The sequence below is a fragment of the Frieseomelitta varia genome, unplaced genomic scaffold, assembly GCF_011392965.1.
Source record: "Frieseomelitta varia isolate USP_RPSP 00005682 unplaced genomic scaffold, Fvar_1.2 scaffold_831, whole genome shotgun sequence".
Taxonomy (NCBI): Eukaryota; Metazoa; Arthropoda; class Insecta; order Hymenoptera; family Apidae; genus Frieseomelitta; species Frieseomelitta varia.
In genome coordinates, this window is record NW_025110625.1 from 193656 (window position 1) to 209800 (window position 16145).

The window sequence follows — 16145 nt, forward strand, 5'->3', positions numbered from 1 at the left end:
CAGATATTCTTCGATTTCGTTATTATAAATAAACAATATCTATTATAAATCTAATTCTCATATACAATATAATTTCAATAGGAAATATGAAATTTATAGAAGTTCAATTTTATTCGTCATAAAAAGAATTTCATGTGCAAGAAAACACTTCGCGACAGGCAGATTTCAAAATCAAAGCAACGCTTTTGAATGCTAGTTTTGTTTTTCCAAAAATGTGCTTTGATGAAGGAATCGTCTGAGGATATTTCTATAAATGTTTCATTTGCAATTAGAGTCTAGAACTTTATATTACTTTATATTACTTCAGAACTTTATATTACTTACATTGAACAGATTTCATAGTATCTTTTTTAATAAATTCAGTTCTTGTTCATTGTCTTTTTTTTCTTGCAATTTCAGTAATTTCTAAGAGTACAGTTATTAGAGTTTGAAATAAAATGATATACTAGTCCGTTTAGATACATACTATATAAATTAATCATTTTTTTAGTTTAGGATTTTCAGGTTTAATCCCTTCCGTGCTCATTGTCAGGATCTCACTCACGTGCCCAGGTGCTACTTGGATGGGTGAAAGACATTGGGCACGATGACCATAGTTTGTAATTTCATAAAAAATTTCTCAGCGACTGACAATGTGTTAGCGTATCGTGCACGACGTATTTTCCGCATGTGTGTGTGGTTAGGATGTGGAACTGCGTCGTTTCTATTCTATTCCATTCATTATAAGTTGAAATATTTAAAATATTTATGCACTAATTTTAAGTGTGAATTTATTATAACAATACATAGTAAATACAGTATAATTATATTATTAATTATACGTTCAATTATAATAATGACTCCAAGTCAACTTGCACATGTAACTTCTACAGAAATTAATATTTCACATATAACTATAAATACAAACGTGTTTTAATCACGTTTTACGCAATGATAGCTAGCCATTGTCAGTCGATTTCAGGAAAATGGTACGTAAATTAGAGTGTGAATGTTGTGTGCGACACTCGGGTGTCGGAGGCGTCCCGGGATGTCCTCTCTAGTGTAGGCTTTTGCGCCCGAGTGTATGTGTGAGAACCGTGGAGCGAGTGTGTTGGTGTGCTTGTTTTGCCATTTTTTAAATATAGGGCGACTCGTTAGGATAGGTAGCATACTTTCTGGTGTGAATGTGTTTAATTATAAGTAGGTAGGGCCGGGCAGGTTGGCACAGTCTCTGGTCGCGTGTCCCTTTTTCGCGTGTCCAACCTGTTTCAGGAAATCTAATTTGAAAAATCGACAGTGAAATTGGTACAAATTGNGAAAGACTCGAGCTAGATGTAAGTTTCAGCGGGCATTGCGCTCGAAGAAAGAAAAGGCTAGAAGCCGAAGAGGCCCGGCAAACTGCCATAGAAGAGGGCAACTACTAATGGTTATCTATCTTCTGAAGGTGAAAATCCATTCAGAACATAGAAAATCATTTTTGTTACTACTTTGTCACTATGCTCGCTTTTAATATTTGTAGTATGTAGCAGTAGTTATTTTTTCGGCAAAGTATCGTGTCGATCCACCACTATATTGGGCAAATCGCGGTTTTTTATTAGTGTTTCGAAAAATGACGACGCGTTTGCTTTAGTATTGCGAATTATATGATATCGTGATTGTTTTTAAACGCTTGTATTAAAAATTTTAAAGAATGATACTAGAATTTGTCGTTTTTCGTTGTTATTTCATTTAAAATTGAATTTGAAAGATATTGATTTTTAATTAACTTCATAGCCTTGCCATTTGTGACTATCGTGAATAATTGAAGTAGTTTCTTTTTGGACAGATATAATAATTTTTATTAAATTTATTTTAAAAACTAGTGTTGCGATATTTTTAGTGGTTATTTAAATTACTTTTTTTTGTGTTATTTAAATTTGTGTCACATTGATAAATGATCGCGTTTCTTTAAGTAGTGTTGCGTTTATGAAATGCCCAAACTTCTTCCACTGAGAAATTGTGGAAATGTATTCCACAATTCATCTGATGCAGTTAAAAAAGCTGTATAGAGCTTTATATTGAATTTTTGTAATTAATATTAATTTAAATATGAGTGCATAGATCAGTATCTATTTGTATTGTGTAAATAAATATCGTATTATAATTTCAAGAGTTTTCTGTTTAAAAAAATTTTACCAACAATAAGTAAATATGTAAAGCTCTTTTAGTACTTTGCTTTGAAAATTTTCTATATTATAAAATAAAATATTTTTATTTCATATATCTAATTTCAATAAATTAGTGTTGCGAAAAAGAAAAGACATTCCACTCTCGGTTTATTGTTTGGGTTTCATATTGAGTGGATAATGATTATATTTTGGTAGTCCTGGCTATTCATTTACTTTCTTTCTCAGCATCTTTCGTTGCTGTTACTACTTGTTAAAAAAAATATGTTTGTTTCCTTATTTTCATATTACCAGTATCTACAATTATTATGATTTTAGAATGATATACAATTTCAAATTTTATAATGTGAATAGTAAAATAAAAATTTTAGAATCAATATTATTGAGATAACAAGAGGTACCTAAATCCTTGGTATAAAAAAAGTTTTAATTTCGTTTAATTAATTTGGATTTATTTGTTTCAGGAATCCTCAAAGAGTGGAGACACACATCATTCCAGATAAATTTTTAGATTTTCAGTAGACAGCTTAAATTAGATTTTCAATTGAATAAAATTTTTTAAAGTTAGATTTACAGCTAAATAGAATGTACGCTAAAGTTAAACTTATAAATAAAATTTTTGAACTAACATAAAAGTAAGTTATTGATTAATACATTAGTTAATATTGCTTTGAGGTATTTATTTGTGCTTAAAATACTGTATTATAGTATGCTTAAATAAGCATAGTATTTAAGTAGACAAAGTAATGTAAAATAGGTATAAGATTAATTTTAGATAAAGTCGTAAAGTAGATAAAATTTTAGGTAGTTCGTAATTACAGCTTTGTTAGTTAGGAAATTTCTAATTTAACAAAAATCGCTAAATAAATAAACTGGCTCATGAAAATATTTAAACTCTTACCGTAAATACTTTTAGGCTTGGGAAATTATATTCGGAGTAAATATATATACAATTAATATATTTATTAACAGATGTTTACAAAATTCTCACAAATGCAATTGATTTTGTTGATTAAAATTAACAGTAACAACTTCACTTTGTGCGTATTTATAATTTGTTCATTTTATATTATTGTTTCACGTACTTACACGTTCAACGAAGTGCATAGAATTCACTTTCTTAAACTCAAGTGCAAGAAAAAGTCAAATGTCAAATATACATACTATTACGTAGATAAAAGGAAAAAGAGGAAAGAATTTGTTTGACGTATCGTCGTTATATTTTATATCGTAGCTTAACTCTTTATGGCACAAACTATAAATGTGTCCTGAGCCGCACAGAAATTCTATTTTAATAAATTATATAAAAATAGAATTATTTCAATTATTTAAAGACTTTAAATATTTCTATAATTGTAGAATTAATAATTCATAAAGAGAAATTGATTCTAATTTGATCAATCTTAATTTTTGTAAATGTAATTATGATATAATTGGTTTTTAATAGAAATTATAAAAGCCTTAAAAAAATGATAGGTATATTAACGAATAAATTATTATATTCGCAAGACGAGTTAATTCGTCGTTCTTGGTTAACAGGTTAAACATGTGAAATAATACTAGATGATTAAAACTAAAAAAAATAAGAGAGAGTTTCTAACTATACAAACTGAGTGCATCATAACATAGTAATTTTAATTTTTCAGAAAATATCCCACTAGGGCGTCAGGATATTAGAAAAGATATTTTTTAACTATGCTCCATAGAGTTAAATTAAAAAACCATATTCAACTCTTTATAGGTTGCTGCTAAGTATATTTACCACTTATTGCATTGGTCCGTATTACATATAAAAACATACATACAGCAATTCCTTGGTCTAAAAATTCAATGTTTGGTTATTGATATTTTTATTATTATTTGTAAAGTTGGAATGAAACCTCTCATACTTGTAATTTCGTTCAGATTGACTTTTTTTGACAACAATAAAGATAGAAACTTCGTTAATCATTTTCATTACTTTTACTTATGTATGTATAGTATATGGTACGTATTCTTGCCAAAGACCATTGAAATTCAATAAACGATTTCTGATAAATATAACTCACCATTCTCTATCAGATATGCAATCAAGAAAACGTGACGAAATTTTTGAAAAATCATCGTATCAGAAATCAAAAGGATTTAAAGATATTTCAATCTTTTTTCGATTGCTTCATTCACTATACTGTTCTATAAAGGATTAAGCCTGTGGTCGATTCCCATGTAGGAAAGTATATATCGTGTTCCTGAGTGTAACGTTCGGAGTGAACGAAGTATTCTGAAGTGGTTTATTCGTCATTGGACTTGTATATTTTCCACATAGGAACCACTCGTTTATAGCAGCTTTCTCGTATGTAAATCCATCTGTGAATGAAATATTCATTAAAATGCCAAATATTTTCAATGACGATTTTCATTTATATCGCTTACCAGAACATTGGACGGGTTCTTTCATTATTTCATGTGTGATAGGGCATAAGTATTCGTGAGGTATTTCGGTATCGTCTATAGAGATCTCTATAGAGTTACTGTCCTCACGTTTTAACCAGTACAGCTGCGTTTTAAACGCTTCCGCTGTCTAAAATTGATTGTACGGTTATAATGAGCGATAATAATTACAGAGGGGTACATTTCATCGACATTGACCACTACGATATATGTAACGTAGTCAAGAGAAATTTCAAAATTTTTTAATACAAGATTTTTCTAAGATTTTTAAATGGGGATGTATATCGACTTTTTTGACTGTTATCCTTTTAGTATATTTTAAACCAAAGTTAATCTAAATTTGTCTTAAATTATAGAAGTACGATATACACTGCTGGTTATTAGACATTCGTTACAAATCCCCAAAAAATTTTATATTACGAGGCAAATGAAATAATTGAAATGAAACGAGCACGATAGAGAATGAGTTAGTTAAAAAATAATTTCGATTATTCGCGAGATTTTCTGACATACCTCCTCATCTTGTTCTATATCCAACCTGTTTGCTAATTCGTCTTCCGACAGAGAAAGTAATTGTCGTCCCGTTAAAGAAATCGCGTTAGCTTTCTTAATTAACGACGACAAGCCAATCTCGTCCAACCATTTTAACGTATCATCGAACTTCCAGTCCGAAACCTTTTATATTAAAAATTGAGTGCATTAACAACTGGCACGTCTTTTTATTGTCACATGAAGTAGTATTAAATACAGATTTTTATGCAAATTCATACTTTTGAAATGGAATTGAAAAATAGGAACTTCTCTAGAAAATTGTACATACTAACTGTTATAGAAAGCACTATATTCTAAATATTTTATATATTTTTCCATATTACGTGCTTTCTATGTAATTTTGTATTTTTAGATTTTCTACAAATACATAAAAATCCGTAGTCTAATTATGGATACCGTGTATCAAAGACGTACCCTTTTCCTGTTATTCTTTAAATTGTTCATTAGTATATTTTGCGAAATCAGTTGCTGAGGTATTTTCCAAATTAAAACAGTTTTATCCAGAGCACCTACGATCGAAATAAGTTAACAAATAATTGTTAAAAATAAATTAAAGTAGAATGCATTAGATATATATTAATTGATCGAAACCTGTAATAAAGAGTGAAGTGTCTTGTGAAAAAGCGCAGGCAGTTACAAGACTTTCGTGCTGTTCTAACACGTACAAACATACCCCAGAGTACTGTGAAACCACATTTTCTGTTACATCGTGTTACATAATGATCATGCAAATTAATATATCATTCATTTATTGGAAAGTTTCTAGTTTCCTTTTATTCTTTTTATTTTCTTTATTGGCAACGTGTTAATTATAAATCTTTTAAGTTATAATTATTATTAATGTTGGATCAGTGGGGGAAGTAACGTCGTTTTTTTCGAAGTTTACTTATTTATTTATAGAATACTGCAGATGCCTGTTTGAAATTTCAGAAATGCGTAGAATTGCTTAGATGAAATATACTTTTTTTTTTTTCACTAGCTTTGTACACAAACGTTTAGAGTCTTCTTATATAATTAATTAATTAAAATTAGATCTTATATAATTAATTAACTAAAATTTTTTTCACTAGCTTTATACACAAACGTTCAGAGTCTTCTTATATAATTAATTAACTAAAATTAGGTTGATTTTCATATCGACGAAACCGGTATTACTTTCCACCAAACCAACCAAACCAATTGCTACTTGTTGCTAGCGAAAAGTTTATTTATTCGCGGAGGGAAAGGAGAGATATTTACTCACCACACTCCATATACGCGCCGTTCTATCAGTAGCCACGCTCCCCAAGATTTCGCTTTGAATCGGAGAAAATCGGACGCAGGTCACGTTGCCACCATGTCCGGTGAAACATTTTTTTTCTTCGTATCGCACATCGCCACTACTGTTTCCGATGCCACCCGGCGCGATTACATTAACTTTGCCAATCGTTATTTTCCACAACTTAACCAAAGAGTCATTGCCACCGGTTGCTAACAGATAAGAATGTTTATCGCTAATTATATTTTCGTTCGTTCCTGCAATTGAAAATAACAGGATGAGTAATAATCGTGCCTCGTCACTGGATTGTGGATTTCTGTGTAGAAATTTATCTTTTCCTCGACGAAGAAACAGGGCTTAAATGGAGATTCGTTTTTTGGGCATCGTACTCTCAATGTTTATATATTTTTCCATACTACGTATTTTTCTATGTGAAAATTTAATTTATTTTTGTACTCCTAACCTGTTGACTATGCTCGACGAATATACTTGTCATGAAAAGGAAAAGTGACAAAAAGAGATGAGGAACTTTATTTGGGTTGAAATTTTTATGAAAACTGAAAAAAGAATTTGTAAATTTAAGATGTTTCAGAATATTTTGTAATTAGAAATAAAATGAAAAGAGAAGAAAAAAGAATGAAGAAATTGCACGTAGTAAATTGCAGCATGTAAAATTTCAACTTTTTAAAAAATTTTAAAAATTAAGGTTTTCTTTACTCAGAGTTATAACAATTAAAACTATTGACAATTTTAATTAAATAGTAATTTTACCAATGACTTTTTTTTATCACTGAAATATTTCAATATTTTCGTGAGCCATTATAGTGTAATAATAGTAGTGTAGTGTAATAATATATTAATCTTCGTTTGTGTTTACGCAAAAATAATAGCTGAATTTCACACGTATAATTTCTTGTTAGATGTATATATATATACTTATCTATTGTTATTTTTGAATAAACAATAGACACGTATACATATATCTAGTAAGAAATATTCAAATTGGAATATTCAGTTAAGAATTATTCAAAAATTCAAAAAAATTATTCAAAAATTTCATACAAATTTATAAACATTTATATGGTAAAATTATTAAATTACTTTATCGTAAAATGTTAAACGGTAAAAATAAGAAGAAATATTTCTTCTTAACGTAGTTTCTTAAAATTCAACTCCCCCTTAAAAGATTAATATTAATTCGTGCCTACCGTTAGCTATGAAATTAGACGTCGGACAAAAATCACATCCTTGTACGCCTAAGTCGTGCGCTTCCGCGCAAATAATCAACGCCCCGCAATTTTCTTTATCACTGACGTCGAAAAGTCTCCAAGCACCTTCGTTACATGCCGTAACTAAATAACAGGAGTCATGCGTGAACGCAATCGCGTTTACTGCATCGGAATGACCCCTGAAAACGCTACGACACATGTTTTTCAATAATTTAATAACGCTTTACAATGTGCGTAAAGCGAAAACATACATTTTTGTGATATTTCAAATACTCTTGAATAATATATATGCATATACATACATAAAGTACTATTAACAAAAATCTTAAGCTACCTGTTAAAGAGAAATGTTTTATTTAAATATACGTATAAAGATACTCGATATTAGTTTGAATATTTTGCTAGTTCGAGAGAATTGAACTTCGTTGAATTATTTATTAATAATAAAACGATTCTTGAATTATTAAATATTACATTATAGTTAAATGATTCAAGCAAAATATGAATATAATTAAATAATTCAAGAATGGCATTAACATCATAAAACAATGCATTGATGATACAACGAAAATATTATATAATGATTCTTGGATTATTTAATTTTAATTGATTTTATTGTATGATGTTGATACTATTCTATTTTATAATAGAATTGTGGTATTTAATAATATTTCAATTCTGATTCCCATCAATTTTAAAATTTAAAATGTTGTCATTATTTTAATAATTTTCCTATTATGTTTCTTTTTTTCAAATTTCGTCATTTTTAAATCTTGGATATTTGGAACCCTACACAGAAACATGTTCTAAAATTATGATTCACATTGTGAAATTATGGCCTAAGATAATGTATGTATATACACATATATAAATACATATACATATATATTACATATTGTATATTATATTACACGTTTACGTATATACATATACATATACAGGGTGAGGCACATGGAACCACTTGATGAATAATAATTCGGATAATGAAATACTAACTTTTTTGCGAAAATTGTTTCAGATGAATGTCGAATGGTTTGAAGTAGGCCAACCCTGTAATCTCATACATATTATATGTACGACATTTATATGTATATAAAGAATAACGGACCAAAAATATAAAAAATATAAATTAAAAAAATTATTATAATTATAAGTTAGGAAAATATAAATCCGAGCTAATTTTGACTGATATAGATATATATAAAAAACATGAAACATGTACCAAAGTTCCTCCATATTATTCACATCCCACAATGTCGTCCTTTCATCATCTCCAGCTGTTGCAATTTTAGTACCATCCGGTGACCATCGACAAACGCGAATACCAGATCCCGAATTCACGAAAGAAGATTTCGCTTGAGAACCGTTCTACGTGAAATTAATAACGGAGAATCGATAATATATAGTGAGTGAGTGTTGATTTGCGGTGTTTAACACAAAAGTTCACTTATACACAGGGGTTAGGGATCGAAGGGATATTGAAACTTGTCTTGTGAATTTTTCACAATGCCATGCATTGTGCTTGGTCATTTTAAAAATTGTTGGTTAAAGTGGCTGATTTCATTGATCTTGATATACGTTACTAATGGAACATTGAAACATATATAACTGCTGTTCGGCCTTAGTTTCCAAGTGTAGATGCACGATTTATTAATTAATCGTTTAGGCCATAGAATTGAACTTAGTTTACAGAAGGGAGATTTAGATACTAACTCATTCGTTTATATATCTATTTCGTTGGGCTTTCCTTTCTATCTTCTAAGGCCAAATAAAATAATATAAAATTGGTCTTTAAATCTGTCTGATTTTAGTTTGCAAAAATGATTTATAGTCCCGTCTAATTTTGTTTTCTATTTTAGTTAGTACCAAATAGAATAATATAATCGGTACTTTGTCGAATTTTGTATTTACACTTTAATTATCTATTCTTTTACCCTCTGTTTTCAAGATACATATGTACAAAAGCATTTTTGGATTACATTAGGTTAAGTAATAAATGAATAAAAAAATTACTATAATTCATACAGAAGTTTAGTATAGTATATTCTATAGTATATTTCTATAGTATATTCTATAGTATATTAGTATATAAACAAGCAATATGTACAATGTAATATATCGAAATTTAAATCAGAGTCAAAATCAAATCTGAATAGTTTAACTTTTTTATGTATCTCAGAATTTAATGTATAATTACTTGAAATATTTTCTAGATATATAGCTTATATCAAGAACAATCAGATCAATGTCTTTTTTATACAATTATTAGAGCAATGATAAGTAGACTGCGGATGTTCATACATTTATAAGAATCTTACGTTGAATAAAAAAATGGTTAATTTCAAAAACATATAATAATCATTCAGAATTTAGTGACTGGAACTATGTAAATAATACTTATTAAATAGCAATATAAAGTTTGAAACATGTTTTATCTCTAAAGATTGCGTGTCAAAGATTTTTTTACAAAACTTTAACGCTTAGCCTGTCACAGTAAAAAATTAACACACGATATGAAAATTAAAGTTTATACATAATTATATTAAGAAAAAAAGTTTAAAGTAAAAACAAGTTAGAGAATTATCAACTTGAAAGATATTAATTATAATAATAACAATTTTTGTTTCGTATTGTAATTTGTCAAATTTGATTAAGAATATTTAATCTGTGTTTATATTTCATCTTTCTTTTTTTCTAAACTACTGTCTGCAAAAACATAAACTTGGATGAAAATCCGCAGTTTGGTGATAATTTTTCACATTGCATAATCTGTCTGGTAACATTACCTCGATATCCCAAATGATAACACTTCCGTCTAAGGAGCAAGAGGCAAGCATACGACCACAGGGGCTAAATTCCACGTGATTTATGCTATATTTGTGACCATCCAACGGGCTGTAAGGTTTCTCTTGAAATTTCATGCTAGTCTCGGCATTAGCTTCCTCTTCGATCTCAATGCTCCAAACTCGTATTAGCTTGTCCCTAAGTGTTCGTCGTAATTTATTATTGAACGGAATAATATAATACAGAATGGATCACACAACTGGATCAGAAAATCATGTATCATTTGAAACGATTTAATTTCGTTGAATGATACTTTTTTTCTTTATTAAAAGGTAGAAGAGATAGCTCGACGATTTTTTACGCATCTTGTAGCTAACATAAAATGATCTTTTAGACAAATTTATAAAGCATTCTTGGTTTATCTTGGGCAAGTATCGCGATAGTAGGTTGTTTCGTATCTTCCAAAAAGTTAGAGTGCTAACAGCTTGACCCAGTTGCGTGGTATTTTGTAATAGCTTACATACAGGCTTGGGCATTAGATATGAAAATGATAAAATACTTTATTTGATATTTTCTACTATTTTTTTTTTTCTGGAATAACCTCATAAGATAACGTTATTTTTTTTTTTCTTTTTTTTGTAAAATAAATGTGTAATTTGTAAAATAAAAATAACGAAGTTATTTGAAATTGTCTTTTCATCTTTGTTATAAATAAAATTTGCCCAAGCCTGATACCTTGCTCGGTTGAATGATTTGGAAAAATTAGCCGTAACTAACCCAGATCCAGAAGCGATAAGATGATTCCCGTAGAAAGCTACGCTATTCACTACTCCACCGTGCTCTTCTAATCTTTGAATCAATTGAACGTCATTGACAGATGTCTCTGCGTTTTTCATCACGCTTTCTTCATATTCAGCGCTCTAAAAATAAGAAGAAGCTCTTTTTACCAAGTTCCATACCACTAATTCTAATTTGTTCGATTCGAAGAATGAAAAGTATAGTGATAAACTATCGATCAGTAGTTGAAGGTTGCATTTTGCAATGTCTATGATAAAAGAAATTATAGATTTATCGAAAATGGTATTTACCTCTTCCGGATTGTCTAAAAATAAGGCAGGTGTGAATCTTCGTGTGAGCTCCGAGTCGAGACACAAGTTTCCTTTAAGATCCCAAATAATTACGGATTTATCGTTGGACCCTGAAATATTAACAACGATTGAACAATGAACATAAATCGTGTTGAAATGATTAGTATATTTAATGTACTGAAATACTCATTGGACACTGATAGTAGGATTAGTTGAAAATTTTGCGGCTCGCGAGTCTCTCGAATTTTTTAAGATTACGTTTCAACTATATAATAAATTTAACTCGATTCAAAGTACGTGAAAATAGTATAAAAGGCACTGTTCTAACAAGTATTTCTCTCTTTGTTATTTTTTTCTTAATAGTTGCTTGTATAATTAGAGGGGGGAAAGCTGTATCTCACTGTTGTATAATAATGATTGAGTAAACATTAGTGAAAAGATAATAATAAAAATACTTGTGAATGTGTTGTCCAACCTTGCTTCTAAAAAAAGATACATAAAAATACATAAAAAAAAGATATACATATGCAACATTGCTGAGTCAAAGATCCAGCTACGTGCAAGCTATAAAATTACTCGCTGATCAAAGGTTGATTACCTGTAGCTAATAAATTCCCGTCTCTGGAAAACGCGCAGCAGGCCACGTACCTATTGTGTCCTGCTGTTATCGTTATCACTTTCCCGGAGTCCTAAAAGATGTCAGAGAATGAAAGTTGTTAATATCGTCAGTATACGACGTGTTCTGTTTATCATTAATTTGCTTAATTCGCTAAGGATCGACATTACCTTTATTTAATGTAAGAACGAAATAATTCCCTCGATCAAAAAGTTAAAAATTACATCACTAGTTTAACCGATGATCGTCAATTTTAATCGACGTAATTACCGACTTTTGTAATAGTTTTCACGGAGTAATAGTTTTCACACGTAGATACATGTTTCAGTGATTGAAAAATCAAATTATATCAAGCGCGAGATACTTTTGTGATAAAACGTTATGCATTGCACGTTTCCAATGTATAAAAGAAATAATTTCTTTTCGAAATTGTCAAAAAATTGAGAATTATGTCTACTATTAATTCAACTATGATTCTTGGCTGTACAAGAGATGAAACTATCAAATTCGAATTGTTATCGATAGCGATAGCAATGATACAAGTTTGAGACAAATCGACGTAAAACATGTGCATTACAAAGCGGGATATATATAAGTCTGAGGTAGTGAAAGGGTTAATACTTGGCTAATTTAATCGACGCTTCTACCTTCCTATCAATTTAAACGTTCAGAGATTTTACCACATCCTCTTTCTCTCTTATTTCGTACCGTTTCCCAGATAACTGTTGTTTTGTCGAGGCCGCTGCTAGCGATGAACAATCCGTTTGCATTGAAAGAAACGCAAGTTAAGGCACTGCTGTGCTTCTCCATAATTCTGCACAGGTTTATCTTCACGGTGGATGTCTCGCATTTCGTTTGTATTACGGTCACTTCCCACAGCTTTACGTAATGGTCGTTGCCGCAGGTAACTAGCTGATACAGTTTCGTGAAAGGTTCGTTGCCTGAACATACGAAACAGTTTAGGCAATTAGCAAATTTAGCGGTAAATGTTGCGCAGGCGTTTCTAACTCTTCCTCGGTGGGACGTTTCGAACAAGGATTGTTCTATCCGTAAAAATATAGCTCACGATTCTCGATGATCGTTGAGTGTGAAGAATCATTTCATTATTTCATTTGGAAATTTATTGAAATTGTTTGGACAAGTTTTTTGAGAGTTATTTGTATGGAAAGTACTAGAACTATCGTTGTACAGGATGTTTGCCGATCGATATAATAAGAAAAGGGATGATTCAGTATGAGAAAATAAATCTAAAAGAAGAAATGAAATCTTTTCATTTCAGGATCAGTTTTTCGAGAAAATCGAGTTCGAAAATTTGTTAAATATATTTCAGTTCGATCGATTCTGAATTGTATATTATACAGGATATTATTTTATTATATAAAAGTAAGTAAAAGAAGTGTAATCTAAAAATTTTCTGGAGAACTAAGCATTTTATAGAAAAGTTTCTCTTTACCTTTTTAAATTTATTTTATAGGATAATTTTCTGCCAATTATTCAGTGCGGAATTATCGAAATAAATATGATAAATTTTCAAACTTAATTTTCTCGAAAATGAAGCTTGCAATAAAATAATCTTATGCTTTCTCTTCGACTTAGTTTTGCACCACTGGACCGATAACACCCTATATAAATAACAGATATTTTTACTTATTTAATTAATATTTCAACAATTAAAGTCAATCAAAGTAAGCGTGATGCGTTGTCGTGAAAGTGTTCAAAATATGAGAGGATCTCTTACGTACTTGTAATCTTCTGGCAGGTCGAAAAATCGCAAGATACGACACCCAAATCGTGAGCATCGTCTATCGAGGCGAATACAGTAATTGCTTGACTATCGGTAAAGCACGAGTCGATGATGTTGCTGGTGGCGAATAATTTCATGACGCCGAATGTGCAAGTAGTTATTAACCAACTAGAATCCGGTGAAAAGCACACACTCTGCACGGCACCGTCGTGTTTTTGAAAATATCTGCAAACAGATACACACATACATTACATCGTATTGTCCCTAATGATGGTAATAAATTTTCGAATAAATGCCATAGTATCGCATTCAGTTTTAACCCTTTGCCCTCGACAAACTTTTTTTTTTTTTGTATCATCTACCAGCAATTTATTTACGAAGCTTTCGTCACTTCAAACAAAATGACAGCATTGGAAATAATCATTCAAATGGCATATTTAAGATGTGATATCGTTTAAATTTAAAGCAATCGTCAATATATGTTGCGAGTTTGCTGAAACAGGTATAATATACAAGAGCCAATGACACATAGTTTCAATCTCTGGGAAAAGTAATATTCTCCACCATTTTTTTAAACCTTCAAGCAGTAAGAAGTCTAGTTTACGTGAATTATTCCAACGAGTGTCAATTGACCTAGGATTGTCTACAGAAATTTCTTCTTCTGAAATTCTTTTGTTCTTCTTACGTCTCGTTGTTATAGCTTTCACTCTAGGCGTTCTGTTCAAATATTATACTATTATCTCAGTTCGTTATAATTATCAGTAAATTATAAAAAAAGGAAATCTGAGGTGTTAGAAGGACAGTCGAGTGCAATCATATCGAGTTTAATTCCAGCAATAGTGAAATATATAGTCGAGTAGTATTTCGTACATTGACGAGTGTGACCAACTAAATGGACTCTAAATTTATTGGAGATTTTTACCTAACTAAAGTGCGTCGAATTAAATCCCAAAGGCAAACTTGCCCGTTATCGCCAGCGGTTGCGAGTAACGTCGAGTCTGGCGAAAATCTGCAAACTCTCACCGCTTCTCCGCCCACTTGAACCATCGTATGAATTTTCGATCCCGTCTGTAAAGTCATGCATCTGGTTAAACCATTTACGACAGCGAATCTTCAGTTTAATCATTATAATGTAAATACAAAAGCAAGGATTACAAGATGTTTGGGTGCAGTGAAAATTCTTATTCATATATGTAGGATGTCCCATTTTAATTTATAAGTGCAATTATCTTCGAAACTATTCTAAGACATTTTTTTTTTAAATGACGAATAATTTCGGAGATTTATAGATTAAAATTAGATACACACTCCGTGTGATATGACATGGGCGCAGTGAGAATTTCTTTTTCGTCGTACGACTTACTCGCAAATTCCAAAGTAACGTTGTGCCGTCTATGCTAGCCGAAGCCAGCATCGTCGATTGAGGGCTTACTTTGACAGACGTGACACCGTATTTGTGTCCTTGCAACGGGGAGAAATGTGCTTCTACGTATCCCTCGCCTGAACGCCATTGCCAAACTCTGACACGTTTATCTCTGGAAAGAAGAACGTATAATAATAATAACGTACATAAAGAACGAACCTTACTGCTGTTTTAATGAAAAGTCAAAATGTTCCACAGTTACACTCGCAAATAGCTCGAATACATAAGCATACAAATATAATCCATACAATAGTATTAATAATGAGTATAACGAATTTCTCTTTTACATATACCAATTATAATACAGTTTTATAAAATTACGACGGTTCTCTCCTAACACCGCTTCTCTAAATTCTGTAAATTTTCTTTTATGTCGCAGTGCTCGTGTCTGGACTTAAATTTTTCATTCACAACCACCAACTATGTCTTTTCCATCGAATGTACGTACGTATGTACGTACATAACAAAAATTGTCTGTTTGATGAAAAATTCACGAACGGGCAGTCAAAGTTTAATAGCTATCTTACCCGGATCCAGTCACTAGTACGCAATCGCCGGCAAAATCAATAGTTGTTACGTCACTAGTGTGTGACGTTAGGGTTTGCAGAGTTTGCACGTCTCCTATCGTGGCGGTCATCTTCATGTATAATTTCGTTGTTAATGTCTTTCACACACCTGTAAAATGGCGTACCGTAAGTAAGACAAGTGCAGGATAACAAAAGAAGACTTGTAATTCCTGTATTTCGTTCCTCGCATCTCGCATTACACACATAATGTTATAATATTCAGTTAGCAACAAATTTCACTTACATAGTACGAAGCACATTGTCCCGTTCGTCTTCGTCTGTAACATTACAAAGGCACTTGAAATATTTTT

General features: G+C 30.8%; 1 protein-coding gene across 3 annotated transcripts; it reads right to left on the reverse strand.

Moving 5' to 3' along the window:
* Window positions 1-3341: 3341 nt before the first annotated feature.
* Window positions 3342-15919, reverse strand: LOC122536400 (WD repeat, SAM and U-box domain-containing protein 1-like). 3 transcript variants are annotated; one of them, XM_043668752.1, is made up of 17 exons: window positions 15796-15919; window positions 15209-15380; window positions 14768-14913; window positions 13844-14070; window positions 12810-13042; window positions 12084-12174; window positions 11486-11595; window positions 11175-11317; window positions 10400-10595; window positions 8836-8981; window positions 7593-7792; window positions 6370-6641; window positions 5718-5808; window positions 5541-5635; window positions 5088-5249; window positions 4557-4704; window positions 3342-4490 (listed from the first exon to the last, which is right to left on the reverse strand). In XM_043668752.1, exons 1-17 carry the CDS (start codon window positions 15909-15911, stop codon window positions 4327-4329), a joined length of 2712 nt encoding a protein of 903 aa, XP_043524687.1. In that variant the 5' UTR covers window positions 15912-15919; the 3' UTR covers window positions 3342-4326. The 3 variants fall into 3 exon arrangements, with proteins under 3 accessions (XP_043524687.1, XP_043524688.1, XP_043524686.1); XM_043668753.1 differs by having other exon boundaries at window positions 6370-6596; window positions 7593-7801; XM_043668751.1 differs by having other exon boundaries at window positions 7593-7801.
* Window positions 15920-16145: the final 226 nt, after the last annotated feature.